A 23,154-nucleotide genomic window follows, 5' to 3' on the forward strand; every position below is an offset into this window, starting at 1 on the left:
ACCATGCCCTCCCTGCTCTGTAGTGGGGTCCATGCGGGCTTCCGCCTCACACAAGTGGCAGCCTCGCTGGTGAACACCCACGGGGCTGCCGCCTTGAGCTGGGCCAGAAGAACAGAGACACAGGCACCAGTGGGGCAGAGACGGTCATAACTTCACTTTTTTTTAGACAAGGTCTCACTGCATAGTTCAGGCTGGTCCTGAGCTCACTATGTAGCCCAGGCTGGCCTGGAACTCCAGATAATTAATTCCCCTGCCTCTGTCTCCCGAGTGCTGGCACTGCAGGCTTGTGCCACCATGCCCGGCTCCAACTCTACTTTTTACTTTTTACTTTTGAGGGGATCCGTGGTCAGTGCGGAGCCCTCGGCCCTAGTACTGCATTTCTGGCTCTGTGCAGGTGCTGTGTGCACTGTGTTATCTTTCAGGAGAAACACCCGTGGTCCACGCGCTGCCAGGAAGATGACAGCAAAGCAGACAGACGGCCACCTGGGTGGTGCTGCTCAGAAGGTCCCAGATCAGGCGATCTCAACAGCTCCCTGGTGACACCTGGCAGGTAGGTCTCTGCTGGTGACAGCGGCAGGGCTGTGCTATGTGGTATCCATGCTGATCAGCGGCCCTGGCCTCTGCGGCTGGGTGCTCAGTTGCACGCTCTCCTAAGCTGGTGCAGCCAAAAGTGTCCCCAGGCTCTGCCAGATGCCCCTTGGCGCCCTGAGTTAGACAGACATGGAGCTTTGAATGGAACCAAGCACCATGACAGGAATGAAGCTCGGTGGAGAGGAGGGGCTTGGGGAAGCTCTTGCTCGGGACACAGCCGGCTGCCCTGCCCCATCTTTGGTGACTTGAATGGAACTGATCTTTGTCCCGAAACTCCCGCCCAGTCTGGTGGTGCTGGTGGGTGTCTGGATGGCACAGCCCTGCTGCAGAGCAGCCCGTGAGCGTGGGTAGAGGGGACTCCAAGCATGGACACGCACCCCAGCAGCCAGCTGTGCACACGGCTGTGCAGCGGTGCTATTTGTAAACCAACGCTGGGCACTGAGCAAATGCCATGCAGCTGGCTGTGCAGGCTCCTTGGAGCACACCGGAGGGGATAGGCGGCCCTCAGGGTCCCCTGGGTGGGTTCCAGGACCCTGGGTGCCAACGTTTCGGGAACAGTAAGAGTAAGTCTACAAATATTCAGTACAGGCACAAGGTTTGAAAATATTCTGGATCCATGGTTGGTCCAGTCTATGGCTGCAGATTCCTCAGCTACAGGGGGCAGGTGGAGCCGTGCAGCTGACCTGTGCTGAGCAGAGAGACCCCATGACTCAGGAGAGCACAGAGGGCCAAGGGGCCCAGGGGCAACAGTGTCTGTGTGAGTCGGGGACAGGGGAGTGGGAGTCGCCAAATACCAGAGGGGACAAAAGTGGATAGAGAGAGAAGGAAAAGCCTTGATGCTGTTTGCAAGGCCCTGAACGCAGCCCTGCCTCGAGCTCCCCTCAGAATGCTGTGACAAAGACCCAGGCTCCAGCTCTCGGACAGCCGAGCTCAGTCGAGGGACAGGCTACTTGCCCGGAACCGGACTGTGCCGGAGGAGCTGCAGAGACTCAGGGTTCCCCGGGAGCTGCGGCACTGGTGGCTGCATCTGCGAGCAGTCACACATGGCCCAGGAAGGGCACGGGCTAAGGCTGGCACACTCCCTTACCTGGGTCCTGCCTGGGTGCCATCTGTAGGTTGAGGGGGTCATAGGCTGACACCTGCAGATCCTGCAGCAGGGCTTCCAGACCGTTCCTCAGGATGGCGTAGGGCGGCTTCTCCTCGTACTTGAGGGCCATCACCACCATCAGGTACTGCTGCAGGGCCTCTGTGGCCAAGACACCCCCATAGGCATGGGAGGATGAGAGGAACCCCCCGTCCAGGGTCTGGGGGCTGTGCTGGGACAGCCCAGGGTGGCCTAAAACTCGTGGTATTTCTCCTGCCTCAGTCTTCCCAGGGCTGGGACTGCAGGCATGCACCACTACACCCAGCGTTAATGTTTTTTTTTTTGTACCAGGGATCGAACTCAGAACCTTGTGCTTTCGAGGCAGGCTGCGGAATCACTGAGCTAAATACCTGGCCCACGTTACTGTTTTTAAATGCTGTTCTTGACCCACTGAATTAACTTTATGACTAATAAGCCACGATCACAGTTTTTAAAATACTGAGCTGGGGAACTAGCTCACTGGGAGAGCATGTGCAAGACCCTGGATTCAATCCCCAGCACCAAGAAAATAAAAAGACTGTTTTGTGTATTTTATTACAAATTTTAAAATACTGACAAAATTCTACACATACCAACATAAGACATCTCCAAGATACTCTTCTCAGGGGAGAAAAGCAAAACAGAAAAAGGGCAGGCATGGTAGGTCACGCCTGGAACCCCGGCTCCTTGTGGGGCTGAGGCAGGAGGATCTTGAGTTTGAGGAGGCCAGATTGAGCAATTTAGATGTTGTCTCAAAGGAAGAAAGGGGAAAAAAAGTTGCAGACTAGTATCCATAAATTTGATTCCATGTGTACTTTTTGTGTTTTGCTATTGTTCAGAGGGCTATGGAGTGTTTTGAAGAATTTTCTCTCTCTTACAGTGGGCACACAGTACACGGTAATCTGCCTGGACCCGCTCAGGGCTCGCCTGTCCCCTCCCCCTTCAGGACATACCTGAGGATCTGCTGCGGTGACCACACAGTCCGAGTGGCTCTGGGTTGTCAAGATACCTGAAGGGACAGAAGCATATGCCATTTAGGGAAAAAAGAGCTATGTTTTCTCTTTTTGGGGAGTACTGAAGAGTGAACACAGGGCCTTTGCACTGAGCTGTGTCCCAGTCCTTTATATTTTTTCTTTGAAACAAGTGTTCGCTAAGTTGCTAAGTTGTCCAGCTTGGGCTCAAACTTGTGGCCCTCCTGCTCAGCCTCTTAGAATGCTGGGATCACGGGCGTGAGCCACCACGCCTCGCTAGAACAAGCTGTGAATATGGACTTTCCAGGCGGTACAAGTCAATTCTTCCTGACGGCCAGCTGTGTTCTGTAGATTTGCTGTGAAGGCTGGGGACGCAGCTCAGTGGCAAAGAACTCACCTACCATGTGCAAGGCCATCATGGGTCTGCTCCCCAGCACATCAATCGGCCAATCAGTGGCAAAGAAAAGATCTGCTGTGGCCACTGAGTCGGCCAATCTGGAGCTGCTGTTCCTGGGGGAAGCGCCACGGGGCTCCCACCAGTCTCTGACCACAACACTGTCATCAGCCAAGCAGGACACAGTCTGGGGCTTTTTATGGCTCTGGGGGGCAAACCAAGGCCTCATGCATGCTGAGCCCGCCTCTACCACTGAGCTGCATCCCAGCCCCATTACCTTGCTTTATGTGTGCTTCTGTCGGGATTCACCTTAGTAATAAACACTGTCGATTCGGGAACACCCATTTGCACTCTTCGAGGGGCACCCACAGCAGAAAGCCTGTGGGACTTGAACTCTGTGTCGTGCTTATTTCATTCATCCCATCATGTCTAAAAAACACACAAACACCTGTGGGCTGAGTGGACAAAGCCTCCACACCAGTCACATGTCCTGGAGGACACTTCAGGGGCCAGAAAGTGTGCAGGGCTGCAGCAAAGCTCCCTTGTGGTCCTCTTGTTACTGCATTGACGGGAGGACTGAAAGAACAGAGTTCAAAGGGGTGCTGCCCCTGCCTGGCGCTCTCTACAGGCGGGCCAGGCACCCCCTGGTGGCACCTTTCAGCAGCCAGGAAGATGGCTCAGTTTTCCATTCACCCACAGCTACTTATTCATTTTTTATATATGATGGAATGAATGAGTAATACAAACCGGAGGTAGCACCTTCCGGCGGCCTGTGCCAGGGGCACATGCCTCCCTCTGCTCCTGGTGTCCCGGCTGCCTCCACCCTCACACCAGAGCCTGCTTTGTCCTCTTCCTGCTGCGTTTCCTCCCAGCCTAGGAAGCCCTGGTCAGGGCCACCCATGTGTGCTCTCCTGCTGGGAGGCAGCGGCAACACAGCTGGGACTCCAAGAAGGATGCATAATGCTGAAGGGGTCCCAGGCTCCCCGCCACCCTCCAGAGAGGCAGTCATGTACCTTGATTGAGCTGCAGTGTCCTGGGGTGCCCTGTGGCAGTGCGTATCCCTAAGCAACCCAGTAAGTGCTGTAGCCCTGCTTTACCAACGCAGTCCCACATGATGCTTTAACCTTCACACATGCTCACCGCAGCTGTGCTAACTCTGGGACTCGTGGTTTTTTCCATCTGGTTTCCTTTCAAGAGGGTCTTTGCTCACTTCTGTGAGCAGAAAACCAGCACCACCTATTATCACTAAAAAATAACTGTAAAAATAATTTCAGAGAACTCAGCACAATGCCTCGGATTCTAGCTGGTCCTGACTGGCTTCTGATGAAGGCTGCCTGAGGAGCTGGGCGCTGAAGGCCCAGCTCTGCCCGCCTCTCCCCTTTCTGCAGCAGCTCAGTGCCACACTGAGATGTCCTCGTGCCCCCTCTGCCCTCGAGAGCTGACTCCCGCCGCTACTGTGAGATCCACTCTAGACACAGTCGCACTCCGATGGTCACCCTGCCTGTCTCCCACTGGGTTGTGAGCTCCCCAAAGGCACGGATTTGTGTCCCTTATTCCTGTGTCCCCAGGGCCTAGGACAGGGCCTCACACACAAAAGGAATTTTGTGGGATTTGCTGGGTGAAGGCAGGGTGAATCCAGACACCACCAATGCACTCCAGTCAGCTGCCCACTCGTGAGAAGTGGCATGAGGTGAAGGGGCTGTCCCTGAGGTCCGCAGCTGGGCTGGGGTCCACCAGAGCACTTGGCTCCGAGCGGCTCTGAGGGCGGCACAGGGAAGGGCTGGGGGTGGCACCCGGCACAGACAAGCACGTGGTGGACACAGTCCCTGAGCAGGCCAGGGCCATGAGCAGGCCAGTGTGACGTGACACAGCCCTTCCTGTGAGCACCGACAAGCAGGGGGCTGACGTGGCAGTGGGGGCGGGGATCGGCTCGCCGCAAGCGTGAAATCCAGGATGGCACTTTTTATGCTAACTGAGCACACACCCAACCATGACACGCAGTTCTCAGGGACAGGTACATCTAAGTGAAGAAGACTGGAGGAGTATTCTGAAGTAGTAAACTGGCAATGCAGCTAAAGTTTAAAATCACAACACTGAGTGAAAAAAATCGATGAGACTTAGAGCATACAGTAGTTTGCCCTCAACTGTGGTTTTGTTTTCTGTGATCAGTAAGAAAAACGGTGAGAACAGAATAAAAGGAGAGACAGACAGACAGACAGAGATAGAGGGAGAAAGATTAACTCATGTTTTACTTCAGTATATTGTTGTAATTCTTGTATTTTACTACTAGACATTGTTAATCTCATCCTGTGCCTAACGTATAAACTGAACTTTATCACAGGCATCTATGTACAGGAAGGAACACAACACAATATAGGCCGAGTTTGGTACTACCCACCATTTCGGACATCCACTTGGATGTTGCTAAAGGGGTCTACTGTATTATCATTTGTGCAAGTTAAACACACACAGGACGACCACATACTGTTCAAGGTCATGTTTATACAAAACTGATTTAGAAACAGCAGTCAGAAACAGTGAAGTCAGTAATGTACAATGATGCAGCTGAAGTTGAAAATCACAGCATTGAGTGAAAAGAGCCAGAAACAGATGCGATTCATAGCAGAGCATCATTTATGCAAAAGACACACAGCAGGGCTACTACACAATTTTAAGGATACGAATGCACTAAACATGGGACCGGGGATTTAGCTTAGTGGTTCTGCTGCCTGCCTTGCAAGTGCAAGGTCCCGAGTTTGATCCCCGGTACCAAAAAAAAAAAAAAAAAAGACTACCCCACAAATAAACAAACAGATTAGTAGAATAAATGGTAAATGTCTTTCAGTGGCAATCCACTGTGAATGAAAAGGAGCTGGGACATATAAAGGAGATAAAATGAAGTAAGAGTTAGGTTCACCAGGGACAAGGGACACAGCATGCTGAGAACTGGGAAGTACGAGTCTTGATGTCACGCACGGGCAGTTCACCCTCTTCCTGCTGTGTGCACCTTCCAGGTGGCCTCCTCTTCTCCTAGGGCTCCAGCTGACAAAGGCTGAGACAGCCCCAGTGTCTGAGTCCATGTGGACTTTGCTCCTTTAGATGTAGACAGCCAATGACCTCCTTATAAAACCTGTCTAGATGACCCTGGGCAACGGTTATCCTTAAGACTGCCCCAGATCCTGACTCTAACCACTGGGGACCCTTGGGGTTTCCCTGTGGACAAATGTCATTGTCTTGTTGCGGAACCAACACCACAGTACAGCCCTTCCCACTGTGTCCAGAAGCTCCTTGTCTTGGGTGCTGAATCCCAAGCCCCAGGACCCAAGCCAACCTTCCTGCTGTCCTTGCTACTGATGCCACAGCACTAGCAAGGCCCTCCCCAGGGGGGGCCACTGTTGCCATCAGTGCCCTGTGTGCTGTCCTTGGTGCTGAATGCTCAAAGTGCAACGGTTGAGACTGGAAGGTTTTAGAAGCAGAGGCAAAGGCACAGATACTGGTGGTGCAGCTACTGGGGTGCTTAGGAAAGGCCTGGACCTAAACTGCAGGAGGCCTGCATGTCCGTGGACGAATGAATCCTGGTGTCCTGCATGAAATGCACCTAAGGCCCTGTGCTATGCTGTGCCTGACTCCCCTGAAGCCTTTGGAACATGGGTGCTAACTGGACAGTATCCCAGAAGAACGCTGGGGATCACAGAAGTCAAGCTGATCACCCAACAGCCCATAGTGGTGGGGCCAGAATCCACCCCAGGTGGCACAGCTCCAGAGCCCATGCCTCCTCACTTGCAGGAATGGAGGGAGGAGCACACGCCTGAGGTCCCAGAGAACTTTGGCTCTGGAGGATGCTAGCTCTCCTTCCTTCCGGCTCACTGCTGGAATCTAAGTTCCTCCCCTACCTGAAGGATTCAGACAGTGTTGGCTTCTGCTGACCCCTAGACTCACTTCTGCTTCTGCTTCATGATCTCCTCAGTGTTGGGAAGGAAGTTTGTCCACGGCAGGGACCCATAAAGCCACTTCAGCATACAGTAGCCAAGGGTCTGGAGGTCACTCCGGCGAGAGGGCCCTGGGAGGGAGACGAAGAGGCAGCAGCTCAGTGTGGATGCTCCACTCTCTGACCTGTCCACGTCCATGTCCACCCCTCTTCTCTCCCTCTCTCTGTCTCTCTCCCTGCTTTCTCTCAACTGTGTGTGCTTGCACTATTCAGCCATGTAAAGTATCTCACTCATTCATCCATTCACTCCTTAGTCTTTAGTCTCTAATCTCACCCTCATTCTCTCCATGACTCACTCACTCGAGCATCTGTACCCTCTCTCATTGGCCCACTCCCCATCTACTCATCTTTCATTGCAGCAGTCAGTCGGTGAGTCCTCAGTACCCATGTGCGGACCCCACCTCACATGCTGAAAACCCACACAGCAATTGGCCTGGGTCTCAGCCCTGAACAGTTCAGTGGGAGCTAATAATAGTGCAGTTATCAAGCATAAAGGAAGCAGAATGAACACAAAGGCGCCCAGAAAGATAGGTACTAAACCCAGGCTCCGAGGGTCCCTTCTGCCTCCCAAATCACATAATTTAGACAACTCCATGGACGCAGTCAGCAAACGTTGACTGTGCCAACCTGCCAACTGATGCTGCAGGCACAGGTGCCTCTCTGCCCTGGTAGGAGGATAAAGGCAGATACATGGATAGCCATGATTTTAGGGATCTGAGAAAGAGGGGTCAAGGAAGCTGGCCCGGGCTCTCCACTCTGCACTCCTCCCCTGGATCATCTCACCCTCTCCTAGGGACTCGGGTGACAACTCCTTCCCGGACACCACTCCTACGCTCCAGATATGGAAGGACAGCTGCCGCCTCACCTGGATGATGCTAAGGCAATTCTCATCTTCAGTCTACACCAGGTCCCATCCCAGCCCCTAGAAAGCAGGGTTCCCGGGGCCAGCCGCTCGCTGTCCTTGGTGCTGAACCCCACACCTTCTAACCGCCAGTATCCAATGTCCTTGTGTTCTTGGTGCTAAACTAAGTTCTCAGCGCTGAACTGTGTTCTCGGAGCCCATTTCCTTATATATCCAGGATGCTGGCCATATTTCTGATTCCTCACCGTGACACCCTTACGACTGTGTCTGGCCACCAGCTGCCTGTACCTGTGAACCCCTAGAGCTGGCCATGAATGAGACGTGTGTCTCATGAGCCCAAGCCACTCCTCTGTCTTCTTACCACATCCTTTATGTAGATCCATGCTAATGAACTCGAGGTCCCCCTCGTGGGGGCTCCTGCTGCCTTCTGTGTAGGCCACATGTCTGCCACTTGGGCAATAGCGGAAGGAGAAGCTGTAGCCTGCCAGGGTCACCTATGGACATGGGGAGAGGACACACAGATTGATGGTTAGGGGCACAGACTCTACTGTCAGAGATTCCAAAAGTGGGTAAATATGACATAACAGAATCTACTGTAGATGTTTTAATTTCTAAAACTGAGTCATGCTCATGGTAAAAATGCCAAATACTACAGAATGGTATAAAGTGAAAAGAACCCCAACCAATATCCAGATTTTCCCTAGTCTCAGAAACGTACTGCCCAGAAGTAACCATTAGTAACAGATTCTCATGCATTGTTCTGAATGGTTTTTTAAAATAACCAGGTAAAACTTCATGGACATGAGGGGCTGCCTGCTGGGCACCCAGCTTTCTGCACTTCCGCAGCAGCTCAGGACACAGTTTGGAGCCAAATGGCCTGGGTTCAAATACCAGCTCAGCCCTTTGGTGCAGCCTTGGGCAAGCTATGAAACTTCTCTCTGCTTTCATTTCTCCATTTGCGAAATGCTGATGAAAACAGATTCTTCCTCAAAAGGTTGTTAGAAAGCTTAACTGACTTCAAAACGAAAGTGTTTATTTGCCAGCTGCACAGAGTCAACCACATCTTTTCTGTGGCTGCACCTTGTTCTATCATGCAGATCATGGACACTGCTGGGTTGTCCATGCTGGACTCACACCCACTTCTGCTCAGTTTGTGATAATCAATTTTATGTGCTAATCTTTCTTTTGTACTGGGAATTGAACCCAGAGTCTCACACATGCTAGCCAAGTGCTCTGCCACAGAAGTCACATCCCCACCCCTTGTGGCAGACCACCATAACCAAAGTCAGAGTAGGCTGTAATACGGGGCGGGCATCCCCCCCACAATTGGCTATAATGTCCTCGGAGCTGGACTGAAGCCTGCAGGACTCACAAGAGCACGTCGGATGGCAACGCAAGCTAGTACAGCCTCCGTGCCAATGGCTGAGGGTGAGATCTAAGCCTCGATCTGTGAAGCTGCAGGGATCCTAGTGAGATGACACAGCAGCCGAGGACTGGGTAGCTCCAATCCACATTCCTTCCTCAGAGCTGCCCTCCCTTCACTGTTTTCAGTAACCTACTAGTTAACTATAACGGACCTTTGTCAGTTCCACAAGGGCCTAATCCTCCTTTCTACAAGCCTGGCCCATGTCAGCTGACATCACCAGATGCCACAAGAGTCCCTTTACCCTATTCTTACCCACACTTGTATAATCAGTAAATACCTACGGACCTGGTTGCTTGTGGTCCTTGCCACATGCCCGGCCTCATTGCCACATGTTCAGCATGGCCTATCCCAGTTCTCCGCTATCTGTTTAAGTCTTATTTCTGTGTCTTTCTTTCACCTTGTATCACCTTGCCTTGCAGGAGATTAGGGTTCAAGGCTGGGGACCTGATAACCCCTTTTAAAATTTTTATTGTGAGACAGAGTCTCACTAAGTCACTCAGTTACCCAGGCTGGCCTTGAATTTGCGATCCTCCTGTCTCAACCTGAGTAGCTGGAATTCAGACATGTACCATCACATCTAGCTTATGTGGTAACTTGACCAAGCCATGAGGCACCTGAACATATGACCAAACACTTTTCTGGTGTCTGAGTATGCTTCTGGATGAGATTAACATCTGAATCCTTCGACTGGATGAAGCAGACTGCACTCCTAGTGGGGTTGGGCCTCATCCAATCCACTGAAGACGAAAGAGAAACAAAGCTGAGTGAGGTAGCTTTGCTGTGTTCTGCCTACCATGAACCATTTCTCCTCTGTCATGCCACCCTGCCTTGGAGCCAGCTGATTATGGGCTGAAACCTCTACAAACTGTAAGCTAAATAAACCTTTCCTCCTCTAACTTTGGGTGTTGGGTATTTTGTCTCAGCAACAAGAAAAGTAACTAAGATGGAATTTGGTACTAGAGAAGTGGGGTCATTGCTGTGACTAAACCTGACCATGTGGTTCAGAAACCTTTGGGTCTGGCTTGTGGGAAGAGTTTGGAAAGGTTCAGAGATTCTGGCTGAAAAAGTAGAGCTGGAACACCCTAGGCTGTACTTGATGGGAGATTCTGGTCAGAGCTCAGAAGACCAGAATGCTGATAAAAATTCTGCCAGTATGGGCCAGGGATTTAGCTCAGTGGTTCCGGTGCCTGGCTCACAAGTTTAAGGTCCCAAGTTCAATCCCTGGTACCAGGAAAAAAAAAAATTCTCCCAATAAAGACCAGGCTCGGGAGGTTTCTGCTGGGAAGAAGGACTGCATTGGCTGCTGGACTCCAGACAGTGGTTATGCCTGGCAGAAAGTTTGTCTGCATTTTGGTTGTATCTAAAGGCTTTGCCTGAGATTATGATTAAGGGCAGCAGACTAATGAATCTGGCAGAAGAAATTTCAAGGCAGTGTAAGGCTGAGGCAATGGTGTGGCTACTGTTGGGGCTTTTGGCCAGATTTATGTTGAGAATCAAGGGCAAAGAGCCCAGGAGAATGAGTTAAAATGTTTTGAGTTTGGCCAGAAAGAAAGTTCCAGTAAAGTTGCAGTCCACTAAGATGGAACAGAGGAGAAACTGGTCACTGAAAAGACCAGCAAGAGAAAGCCAAGTATTTCAGACGACAACAGAAAAAGATGGCCTGAGGACATCACAAGAACCAACAGGACTCCAGCCTCAGAGTTGCAAAAGTGAAAAACTGTTTTCAGAAGAGAGACCCAGGGCACCGTGTTCCAGAATGGTAGCAGCCTAGGGAAGTTGTTCCTCGGGATTTGGTTCACAGGTGCTGGACCCCTACAGCCAATGGAGAAGGAAGCCTGGCTACTACGTCAGTTGGTGGCAGATCTTGGCATCATCCACACGGTGCCACTTTTAGGTGCATGCAGAATGCAAGAGTTGTGGGTCAGGAAGGCTTCCACCCAGATTTCAGAAGAAAGCTTGGGAGGCCAGGGAGTGTGCCCTGGGAGGACAGTGTGTGAGCTGTGAGTGTGAAGCCGAAGGTGCAGTGGAGACCCCAGAAGGTTGGAGAAGCCAGGAGCGTGGGACATCTGAGCAAAACTCCAAGGAGGCAGTAGAGCCAGCCCCAGAGAGAACCAATGGGAGCTACAACCACTGGCAGTGCTGTATGGCGGGAGCCACCCAAGCCCTTTGGAGTCCACAATTTGCCAGATTGCTGGGGGTGCTGTAAGTGGAACTGTGGGATTTAATGTTTGCCCTGCTGGATTTTGGTCTTGCTTTGCTCCCATTTCTTGCTATCCCCGTTTGTAACCTTTGGAATGGAAATGTCTCTCTTGTGCCATTGAATGTTGGAAGTGTTTAACTTTCTTTTCATTTGTGCAGGGGCCTGCAGCTGAGAGACTGCCTTAAATCTCAGAGGAGACTTGGGACTTGGACTTTTCAGCAATGCTGAAACTGTTAGGACTCTGGCAACTCTTGGAGATGGACCAATGCCTTTTGCACAAAGGGATATGCATGAGTGTTTGGGGAGGGTCAGAAGTAGAATGTCATGGTTTGTGTTTAGCTGTCCCCCCAAACCTCATGTGGTCATAGGTGGGGCTTTTTCAGAGCTGGCTGGATCTAGCGTGTGTGACACTAGAACTGATTCATGGTGCAATGCAAGGATCAAGGGCACTAGGATTAAAGATGTGAGCGTAGAAAGACCTGTGGTCATTCTTTGTTGCTTTGCTACCTTCTGCCCACCATGAACTGTTTCTCCTCTGTGATGTCCTTCTGCCATGTCACCCTGCTTTGGAGTCAGTCAATTATGGACTGAAACCTCTACAAACTGTGAGCAAAATAAACCTTTCCTCCTTTAAAAAATCCCGACTAATGCACAGTTTAGGGATTTTCCTCCAGGACTGCCTTTCCCCCACTCACACTCCATGTAATTCAGATGGGGCCCACCTGGCCTGCTCATCCTGGGCTTGTTGAGCTTTGGCAATTTTAACCTGTAATGGATGTCTATGCCTGACAATGGGTGATGCAGAAGCAAGGAGAACCCAGAGACACAAGAGCCAGCTTCCCAACAAAGGGCTTCAGGCCCTGGAACCAGCCATGCCTGGAGACATGTCCTGGCTTTTCCATTCCATGCACCAATACATTGCACACATATAGTCCCATTAGTATTATTATTGCTTAAGCATATTAAGTTGTTTTGTCAGTTACAGCTGAGAAAGCAAGTCAAATTTATTTCAAAATATGTATTAATTAGCATTCTACTGGGACTACACACACACATCAAGGTATTTCCCCTTTATTATTAGAACCAACAACTAACGCTGTCAGAAACATCTTGTGTACATATCTTTTTTTTTCCCTTGGTACCTAGAATTGAACTCAGGGTCTTGTGCTTGCCAGGCAGGCATTGTACCACTGAGCTACATTTCTGATGTGTATACAATTGTGATTGCTATCTCTAAGATAACTTCCCAAAAGGTATCCTAATTCATAGTTCCAACAGTGTGTGAAGAATTCCTCTCTCCTTACATCCCTACTAGCATTATACATTATCATTCCTAATTCTATCCATCCAAAGGGTGAAAAATAGTACCTTGCTTTGATCTGCAGTTCTAGGGAAGTTGAGCGTCTTGTCATATAACTGATCTGTGGATTTCTTTCTCTATGAATTGGTTTTTCTACCCTTTATCTAAGTTTCTAGTAATTTATCTCTCCTTATTTATTCAGAGGAGCTCTTTGGATATGGTGGACAGCAACCTTTTGTTGGCAGTGAGCACTGTGGAAGGAATGGAGATGTGGGGACAGACAGGAAGCCTCCGAGATCTCCCAGAGTAGGTGGGGGACAGGCTCTTACCTGGCTCAGATCTTCTGGATTCACAAAGACATTCTCTGCTGTCAGATTCCCATGAACATACTCATTTTCATGGAGGAATTCCAGGGCATCCAGCTGGGGAAAGAAGCAAGCATCTCTGAGTGGCATTTTCTGTCAAATAAAAGCATTACCATTTGTTCTTATTCACCTTATCCACTGGATCTAGCACCATGAAACTTCTGGGTATGCCCCAAAGTCAAAATGACCACGAAAGGTAAATGTTTTCATTCGACTTAGGGCACTGGTGCAGCCAGGACAGTGCAACCAGAGACTCTCGTGAAAGAAGACTTTCAGAACTGCTTCAGAAAGTGGCAAGAACAATGGGGCAAGTGTGTTTGAAGTAAGTGGGAATATCTTGAGATGGATTAATGGCAATGTCTTTCACTACAGTAAGTTTTTTTTTAGAAAAACTAAATATTCACCATTCATTTTTAAAATCTCACCAAGTAATATTTGGCTTTCCATCCTCTTTCTTCTCACTGATTAAAAATTCAGGAAGATAAGGAGCTGCCTAAACCCCGTGCCTAAGTAAGCCAGCACTCATGTACACCCGAGTTCTCCCCAACCCTCCTAAAGAGAACTTAGCTAAGCAATCTGCATTTTCCAGCTTCTCCACTCAGCTCCAGGCTCAGACAGGGAGCTGCCTGGTGCTAACTACATCTCCAACCCCTCTCTGACCTCAGGGCCTAACTGTCTCTCGAGCTCTGCTCGCTCTCCTCTGATGACCTCTCCACCCTCCTGGCCCTTCCCATGTGGACCCCAGGCAGCCCATCCTCATCGGGCCTCCCCTCCCCACACCCTCAGCTCACAGTCCCAGCCCCTCCCTCATCCTGGTACAGATACTGAGCCGAGAGGCCTGCAGGCTCCCCTAGTGGGTCACACCCTTGCCGCTTCCATCTCTGGTTATGGGACCTGGCTGTTCTCATTCTCCACCACAGCAGGGGCCCTGTCTACTCAGGGCACTTGTCACAATCTTTGCTTCTGGTTTCTGCCTTGTTTTCTTCTAGTACTGGGGATTGAATCCAGGGCCTTCACATTGGGCTACATTCTCAGTGATTTTTACTTTTTTTTTTGTTTTTGGTACCGGGGATTGAACTCAGGTCCTTGCGCTTGTACAGCAGGTGGTGAAACCACTGAGCTAAAACCCCGGCCCAATTTTTACTTTTCATTTTTAAACTTTAAGACAGGGTTTCATGAAGTCATTAAGTTGCCCAGGCTGGGCTTCAACTTGTAATCCTCCTGCATGGGCCTCCTGAAGAGAGTGCTGGGACGAGAGGCATGCAGCACCTGGTATGGCTATGCAACTGTTTAACAGCATCCTCTCTCACCTGACTGTGAGTGCCTACATGTGACGCTCTGGCGGGAAGTGGTTGCACACTCCTGTAATCCCAGCACTCAGGAGCCTGAGGCAGGAAGATCACTGTGAGTTTCAGGCCGGCCTGGGCCACACAGCGACACCTTGTCTCAAACCCCACCCCCAAAACCCATGAAGTCTGTGTCTGTGGTGCTCCCTACTCTCCCCGCAGACCTCCAACCCTAACCTGACCAATAATGAGAGGTGAATGAACAAATGATTGAACAAATCCCTTTATGCTAGGAAACAAGCCTTGCCCAAGCTGTATCCTGGCTTGGAACGTTCTCTCCTCGAACACCCCTAATGCCACTCGCCCCAGCACCTCGCTATTTCCATTCAGCCTGAGTTCTGGCTTGGAAACCAACTCTCCCAGAAAGCGCCATGCACCTCTCAAGTTTCGGCCGGGCCCCTGATGGTGGTGCTGCTCACACTGGTACTAGCTCTGGTGCGCTGGGGGCTGGATGTATCAAGGAGCCAATAGCCTGAGGAAGTAGGACCCTACAGGCCAGCTCTGACACGGCCAGCAGCTGTGGCACGTACCAGCCGGCAGGCCACCTGGAACACACACTTCTCCGGTATCACATGCTTCGGGCTCACATCCAGGGCTGACTGCAGGCTCCGACCCAGGCTGGGGAACACCAAGAACCTGGAAGACATGGGCGACCCTGGAGGTCCAGACTCGTGGGAAGGGGACGAATGCAGCACCGGGGGAGGACTGTGGTGGGAGAGCCCCAAGGTCCTAACAGCAGGGGACAGTAAAGGCTTTGCTCAGCTGGGCACAGCCTCGCTCGAAACAAGGGGAAAGGAAGAGGCAGCTGACTGGCCAGGGGCTCTGGGGCCGCAGCTATACCTGGGCACAGGACAGGGAGAGAAAGAAAGGGCACAAGAGCAGGTAGCAGTGAGACGGCTCACCTGTACTTGTCCTGGTGAACACCAAAACCGATACAGGTGGGGATGGCCAGGAGCGGGGTTGAGTACAGCTTCTTCCATTTATTCACTGCAGGAGACAGGGGCCCAACTTAGAGCCCACCAGGTGCCAGGCCCACGGGACAGCAGCCTGTTCTCAGGCCAGGAGGGAACCACGCCAGAGCCCAGAAAAGACCCTGCATCTCCTTGTTGGAGATCACACCTTTTCAGGAGGGTGAGAAGAGGGTGGGCATGGGTGACCCACAGGTGCCTGTAATCCATGCCTGCAGGTGACAGACGTGAATACGAGTGACTTCTGGGAAACACACACACACATCTGCAGTGAACAGAGGGGACAAGGACAGCAGAGGAATCTCTGCGTCCACACGAGCAGCTACTGAGATCAATGTGGGTGGAAACCGGCCCTGCGGCACTGGAGTCCGCCTCTGCCTGTCTGCTGGGTCCCTGTGGGCTGGCTTGGAACCAGTGGTGTGTCGATCCAGCATAACAGCTGGCCGCCCAGGGCGAGCCGGCCCAGCCTGGCATTTCCACCAGTTCCTGTGGTGTATTTCCTGGCACAGCCACTTTCAAGGTGGTGATGTGATGCGACTGAGTGTGGGCTGGGAGAGGCATGGTGCTGCTGCCCCTGTGCCGCACCTTCACCATCCAGATACCAGGGATGCAAATCACCACAAGGATTAGAGATAATGGCACATGCAGAAAAGAATTAGGAAATGATGAGTTTTTGAGAGTCTGTCTTTGTGTTGAATATAACTAAGTTACATAACTGAATTTTTAATAACTTGGCTGCATACAACAATCAGCTGGGAACATTTGTGAACCTGTATTACTTGGCTCATAAGAGCTGGTCTGAGCCAGCTCCACCCTGTCCTTTGAGGCCCCAGGGTGACAGGAGCTCTGGGCACAGATGGGAGGCACACCTGGGCCTGAATCTCTACCCTTCCCATGCCAGCAAGGAGAAGCAAGTTGCTGTGTTTGAGCTGGTACCCCAACTCTCTCCTCTGCCCACTTTCCTGGGGGATACCTTGTAGAGGCTTGGCAGCCCGCTGGAAGAAGTTCTGCTCATTGAACAGGCGACCATCTTTGGCATCCTGGAGGGGATAGAAGTGCAGAGGCTGTCACACTGAACTCCCTTACCCAGGAGCCCAATACCTCCATTGCATCAGGGTTTTTCAAATCCCTGCATTAGGACCAAATTCCTCAGGATGTTGCAGGTGAGCACATATCAGAGACTGGGAGCCATCTCCTAGTTCCTCTGCATTTTTATGACAGGGTCCACAACTTTTCCTAAACAGGTATCCTTCGCATAAAACTACATTTCCCAGCCTCCTTTGCAGTGAGGCATGATCACGTGACTAAGTTCTGGCCAATGAGGATATGAGCAAAAGAAATGTGGGCAACTTCCAGGTTATGCACTTAACAGGCTAAAACAGGCTCTCCTTTCTCTTTCTCCATCCTGTGTCAGAATCAGCTCAGCACCACCTACTTCTGGGCCTCAGGAAAGGCTGACTGGAGAGAGAAAAACAGAGAGAGAAAGAGAGCGAGAGCGAGAGAGAGAGAGAGAGAGAGAGAGAGAGAGATCCGCTTCAGCAGTGGTAGGAGGGCCACACGAGGTAGATGTTAGGAAGCCTTCACTGATGAGGAAACTCAGAGCCAAGAGGGGGCACTCCTGCTCGGTATACATGGTTGGGAGATGCCAGAGCCTGAGCAGGGGTACATGTGGCCACAGGTTTCCCACAGCCACACATGAGGAGCAGCAGCCCACCCTTCCCAGGGTCCCACTGCTCCCAGTAGCCAGGGGCTCCCCCAAGATCTCCCAGCTCACAGAGGGGCTTGGAGGTCCATAGGGCATTTGCAAAGCCCCAGGTTCCCTGCTCAGGGGCCACTCACCAGTTTGATGGAGAATTGGTGTTTTTGAGACCTTGACTGGCAGGGGAGGACAGAGGCGGACTCGGCTATGGAAGAACAGAGACAAGTGAGCAAGGTCATAAGCTAATAGGGTCATGGGCATGGTTCAAAACTTCCTAGCAATGAGAAGCGGTTCTGGTTCCCAAGGGCGAGTGCATTCTTGGTGTGCAGAACCTGCTTCTTCCTATTTTGGAAAAGGTCCTTTTCTTCTTCCTCCTCCTTTGTGACCATCCAGGTGGGCAGGAAAGGATTAATGCTGCAGGCCTCAGACTGCCCTCCTTCCAAGGTCGGAATCCAGGGTTTTAGAACCTGGATTTCAGGAGGAAGGATCCCCAGGCTTCCCTCGTGATGCAAGGTGCTCGTTGGGCCCACAATAACACCTACTGTGCTTCTGGGACCCAGGGATTGAGCTACGTGGTAGGCAGAGGTGGCCACAGGATCCATCCCCATCACAATCTGGGACCCTGAATCTCTGAAGGCCTCCCTTCATGGTAATCCCCATGTGTTACCGCAACCTGTGGCTGGGGAGGTCAGCGCATATTCAAGGCCACATCCTAGGCGACCCACATCCCATGGCTGATCCAGAGGGACACAGGAGCGCAGCCCAAGGCCAATACAGAGCCATGCTGAAGGGCTGCTCTGCTCCAGAGCCCACTGACCTCAAATCCACACATGGATGAGTCCATGCTCGAGGGCCAAGCCTCACACCCCCCAACTGCCTCTTCCAGGTGACCCGGTCCCGCCTCTCATGATCTGTTCGACATGAGTTTGGTTTGGGACAATCAGACCTCAGTAGAGGTACTGGATTTATTTTGGCGGTGGTGGAAATGTTCTGGAATTAAGACAATGGTAGTGGCTGTATGTCACTGTAATGCACTAACAGCCACTGAATTGTATACTTTAAAATAGTGACATCCATGTTATATGAATATTATCTCAATTTAAAAACTGACAAAATGCTGGGGATTTAGCTCAGTGGTTTCATCGCCTGCTGCGCAAGCACAAGGACCCGAGTTCAATCCCCGGTACTCCCCCCAAAAAACCAAAAAGCTGCCAATACCTACATAAAGTAGTGACTGGCCCCGTGCGAGACTGAATCCACGTTAGCGACTGCTGATCCTGAGATTAGCCTGTGGCTGTTGTCTCCCTCACTGCGTTGGAGTGGGACTCCGCTGTCTGAGGTCTGACAGTCAGCTTCTAAACTGGCTTCTCCCCGATCTGGGCAAGTATGGCAGATTCACCCTCCTCCTTCTTTCCTTCTTTTCCTCACTCCTCCCTTCTTTTTCTTTCATAATTGGGGACTGAACCCAGGGGCTTCACACTGAGCTACATTCGAAGTGCCTTTTGTTTTTAGAGACAGTCTCTCTCTTAAATTGCTAAGTTGCCCTGGCTGAGCTGGAACTTTTGATTCTCCTGCCTTGGCCTCCCAGAGTGCTGGGATTACAGGTGTGTCACCATGTCCACCTGGCTGGTGGAAGATTCACACCCTGGGAGGGGAGGTGCTGGTCTGTGTGTGGAAACCCTCAGCCCCAAAACCATGAAACCCAAGCCTGGGCTCTTTCCCTTGCTCTTTTGAGCATTTTGGACCTGCTTGGGAAGCCCGACCTGCTCTTCACCGAGACCCCAATTAAGGAAGCCACAAATCTGTCCTAGCCTCTTGGTGCACTGGCCCTATCGTCATTCTCAACATCTGACCCAATTTTGGGTGGGGGTCCACACTGCCTCTGCAGGCCGGCCATGCAGTCCTCCTTGCAAGGCCTCTGGTTCCACACTCCCAGCAGCCACTGTGGGAGGGGTGAGTACTTTTCCATAAGATAGGTGCCTGCCCCTCCCAGCCACCTCTTCTGTGGCTGCACATGCACATGACCAACTGGTTTGCAGTCTGGGCCTGGGAAAGACTTGCCAGAGGCAGGTCTACAGCAAGCAGCATGGCCTCCCCCCATCCCCATCCTCAGGAATGTCCCCTCCCTGGCTGCCCTAGGCACAGCACCTGCGTAGAGAATGCCCTGGTCGTCCCTGGTCTGCAGCGCTCCCAGCCTCCAGCGCTGCCCATTTTTGTCCATCAGCTCTGTCCCCGAGGGCAAAGCCTCAAGAGAGATGGTTGCCCGACTCCGCTTCAGCGTCTGAGGGCTGCACTTGGTGGACTTTGGGCTGCTTTTGGGGGTTGGGGGTCTGCTCCTGGCCCCTGCAGGAGGAAGGTTACAGTCAATGAAAGGCAGCATCCGGGAGAGTAAAGTTGGACGGGGAGTGAAGAACACTCATGATGCCGTTTGCTGACTTGGTCACTCAGTCAGCAAGCGCTTCCTGGACTTCCTTGGGCCAGGTCCATTCGTATGATGACACTGGACACTTCCCTTGGGAGCTCCTGGCACGGTGGGGAATCTGACCTGGACATAACCCGCAGAGAGGGACATCAGGCCCAGAGGGGAAAGTAACTGCCTGAAGGTCAAGGGAGGCTTCCAGAGGAACGGATGTTAGAGTTGAGGCTTAGTGGGTGAGCAGAAGTTTGCTAGGGGAAAACGAGGGGGAATGGCCACTCAGACATTCACCTGAAAACATCCCACAACAGGACTTGGCCCTGGGCTGAGTATGAGGGGCCAAGATGTGTCAGATGGAGATGCCACCCTCGAGGGGGACTGGCAAGAGAGTGAGGTTGCACGGCAGAGGGCAGGAAATGGCCACCGCACCCACCTCACTCTGCCCACCACCGTTCCCCCGAGGCACACAGCTGAGAGGCCTCAGGCCCTGGGGATGACCAGGAGCGAGGAGACACCCAGGGCCCAGTTGGAGGGAGACGGGGAGACAGTCTTCAAGCCCGGGGTCCTGCCCTGGCTAGGGGGGGCAGGTGGGTCCCACTTAGTCCCTGTCCACAAAGGATGTGCAGGCCAGAAAGTGAGGTGAGAGGGCTGTGGAGCCTGCAGTGACACAAGTGTACAAGAGGGAACATCTGGGGCCTAGGAGTGCTGGGCAGAGGCAGGAGAGAGGCTCTGGGGACACCAGGAGCCTTGGCACAGGCCTGTGGCGCTCAGGAGAGGGTTCCTAGAGATGCAAGCCTCCGAGGGCTGGAAACTGGCACAGGGCAGGCACAGGAGGAGATGATGGGGCCGAAGGAACAGACTCAGCAATGCCCAGGGCTTGCCAGTCCTGAGTCTCATGCACATGGGGTATGAGCCGAGCAGATGGCAGCCGACAGCAAGATGGCGGGGGATGGGAATAAAGGGCTGCGCGGAGGGACAGCCAGGGCAGCGCTGTGTGCGAAGGCCCCTGGGGACCCTGTGGAGATGGCCTGGAGGCGACTGAGGCTGGGGAAGGTACTGTGAGGTGTCCAGGCAGGGGCGCATGATGTTCCCGCTGGGGCTCTGGCAGCTTTGCCCCAAACACTGCCAGAGGACCCATCCTTGCCCCATCTGGGGTCAGATCTACCCCAACTGTTACCTTTGGACCTCTCAGAAGAACTCACGGCATCTTCTGGCTCAGGACTGCCACCGTCAGAGAGAAAGGATGACTGGGAAGAGATGACAATGTTTGACCATCTCACTTTCTTGGGAGAGGTTTCAGACCTGGAGCTCTGCTCTCTCTTTGAACCTAAAGAAAGGGAGATGGAAGGCAGATGGGAGTTACGAGGCTCTTCTCAGCAAAGCTCACTTCTTTCACCACCAGCTAGCTAAACAAATGGTTCCTTTCTTTAGATCTCTTCTCCTCCATGGGCCTTAGTGTGCCCCCCTCCTTATGATACTGGAGATTGAACCCGGGCCTTCACACTGTGCTATATCCCCAGCTCTTTTTTATTTTTATTTTCAGATAAGATCTCACTAAGTTGCTAAGTTGCCTAGGCTGAGCTCAAACTTGTGACCCTCCTACCTCAGCTTTCCAAACTATTAACCTCTCTTTTATATCCTCCATCATTTTGTCCCTCTGTCCTCTTTCCAAAGTTTAAATTCTTCAAATCTATCTTCCAGTTCACTAATTCTCCTTGGAGCTGTGTCTAGCCAGGCATTTATCTCTACACATATATTTAAATAAGTTTTATTTGGTTTCTCTTCAAATCTGCCTTGTTAATACTAGCTCATTTCATTTAACTGCCAATTTACCCTGTTATTTCTTTAAACATATCAAATGTGCTTTGTAAATATTTGTATCTGTTAATGCTAAGATCTGTGGTCTTGGCGGTGTGATTCTATAGTTTGTTGTTTCTGCTGACTTGTTTTCTGATAACTCTGTGAACCAACAAGGACACAATCTTTTTTTTTCCCAACAAGGACACAATCTTATCTTTCCAGGATGACTGGCCCCTGGAGTCCTGGGACAGCCTCCCTACTCTGAGCCTTTTACACACACAGCCAGAGTAGCCTCTGAAAATGCAAATCATATTGTGCACCTACTTGGAAGAAACTCTTCCACAGCTCCCCCCCACCCCTGATGCCAGGTGTCTGCCTGGCCCCCAGTCTATACTGTGCTGCCCTCCACTCACGTGTGGCCCCGCCCACTGCAGTCTTTTCCCAGGTGGGAAGGGAAGAAGCAATGGATGGAACAGATAAAGTGACTACAGGAGAGCTAGGAGGAGAGGTTGAGCGGGATCTCACTCTATTTATCCTGTGAGGCTTCACACAGAAGGTGGTGAGTGACAGGATCTGGCTGGCTTAACAGGGTCTCTCTGGTTGTCACTCAAACCAGGATACAGGAGAAGCAGGGAGCCCAGGGAAAGAAGGCTTCTGCAATGCCAGGGGCGGGAGGTGAGGATGGGATAGGCAGATGGGTGTCAGGAGGTGCTCTGACTCTGCTGATGTGAAAGGCCAGCCGACAGGACGTGCCCTAAAGTGAATGTGTGGGGCGGGAGAGAAAGAGGAGTCTGGGGTGACCCCAGGGTTCTAGTCTGGAAGACAGGACAAATGTGTACTCTGATGGTGAAGTCTATGAAAGGGGCCAAAGGCTGGGCTTGCCTGGGGTGAGGTACGCAGGACACCTAGCAGATGCCCAGCAGGCAGCACTCTAGGCTGGAGAGAGAGCCAGGGTATAAGCCGAGGGAGCAATAGCAGACCAAGGTCTCCATGTACACAGAGCTGTCCTGGCCTGAGCCCTAGCTTCGCTAGTGTCAGGCTGCAAACGCATCTGTTCCCACTGCGCAAACACACATGCACATGCAGACCTCAGCCCTCCGCAGGGATACACTCAAAGCCCCAGTTCCTACCTTGCAAGGACGATTCCCGTCGCCTGACACACGTCGGGGACTTTGCATGCTCCTCTGTAGGCAAAGGTTTTCCACAGTAGGGGCAGAATTTGAATGTGGCTTCAATACTTTTGCCACAGTCTGGACAGAAGGAGATCATGCTATAAAATGGAAAGAAAGTGGGTACAGGAAGCTGAAAGAAAAACTGAATCTAGCTGGTGAGTAGCCCTCTGAGTTCCCCACGGAGATGAGCTGAGAAAGGGACAGAAGTCAGCGCCGTCTGAATACACGCCTGAGCGGCCACTTCTGAAATGAGTCCCGGCCCACTGCGCTGAGCCTCCATCCACCTGTCCCTAACGGCCCAGGTACAAAGCAGAACAAAAGCCAAGTGAAGCAGCAGAACTCACAGAAGCTGCAGGACACTTGAGGTCAGGGACAGTTACGGCAGAAAACGGCTCACATCAGAGTAAGCATGGAGGTGGAGACTCTAGGGTCTGCAGTGGTGTCCCAGATGCTCATTTCTTAAACCACATGTTGGGGACTGGAGAGGCATTGGATGCTCTACACATATCCACATGGTCCTCCGTACTTTCCAG

General features: G+C 51.8%; 1 protein-coding gene across 18 annotated transcripts in view; it reads right to left on the reverse strand.

Moving 5' to 3' along the window:
- Vrk3 (VRK serine/threonine kinase 3) overlaps window positions 1-23,154 on the reverse strand; it is a 31,405-nt gene that overhangs the window by 929 nt on the left and 7,322 nt on the right. For 3 of the 18 annotated variants that reach the window (XR_015447176.1, XR_002389817.2, XR_015447177.1), the window contains 14 exons: window positions 22,580-22,719; window positions 20,827-20,976; window positions 19,382-19,576; window positions 17,374-17,438; window positions 16,508-16,574; window positions 15,469-15,553; window positions 15,097-15,202; window positions 13,185-13,277; window positions 8,291-8,423; window positions 7,019-7,139; window positions 3,389-3,508; window positions 2,668-2,723; window positions 1,679-1,837; window positions 484-705 (listed from right to left, as the gene is read on the reverse strand). Coding sequence is in view for 12 of the 18 variants with exons in the window: in XM_087200701.1 (XP_087056827.1) it covers window positions 5,788-6,172; window positions 7,019-7,139; window positions 8,291-8,423; window positions 13,185-13,277; window positions 15,097-15,202; window positions 15,469-15,553; window positions 16,508-16,574; window positions 17,374-17,438; window positions 19,382-19,576; window positions 20,827-20,976; window positions 22,580-22,718 (1,539 nt within the window). In the remaining 6 variants the exon portion in view is untranslated. The other 15 variants (XM_087200703.1, XM_087200702.1, XM_087200704.1 and 12 more) reach the window with 10 other exon arrangements.

Source organism: Heterocephalus glaber, unplaced genomic scaffold (genome assembly GCF_053883595.1).
Source record: "Heterocephalus glaber isolate CG9 unplaced genomic scaffold, H.glaber_assembly_v1.0 deba00001744, whole genome shotgun sequence".
In the NCBI taxonomy this organism is placed as follows: Eukaryota; Metazoa; Chordata; class Mammalia; order Rodentia; family Bathyergidae; genus Heterocephalus; species Heterocephalus glaber.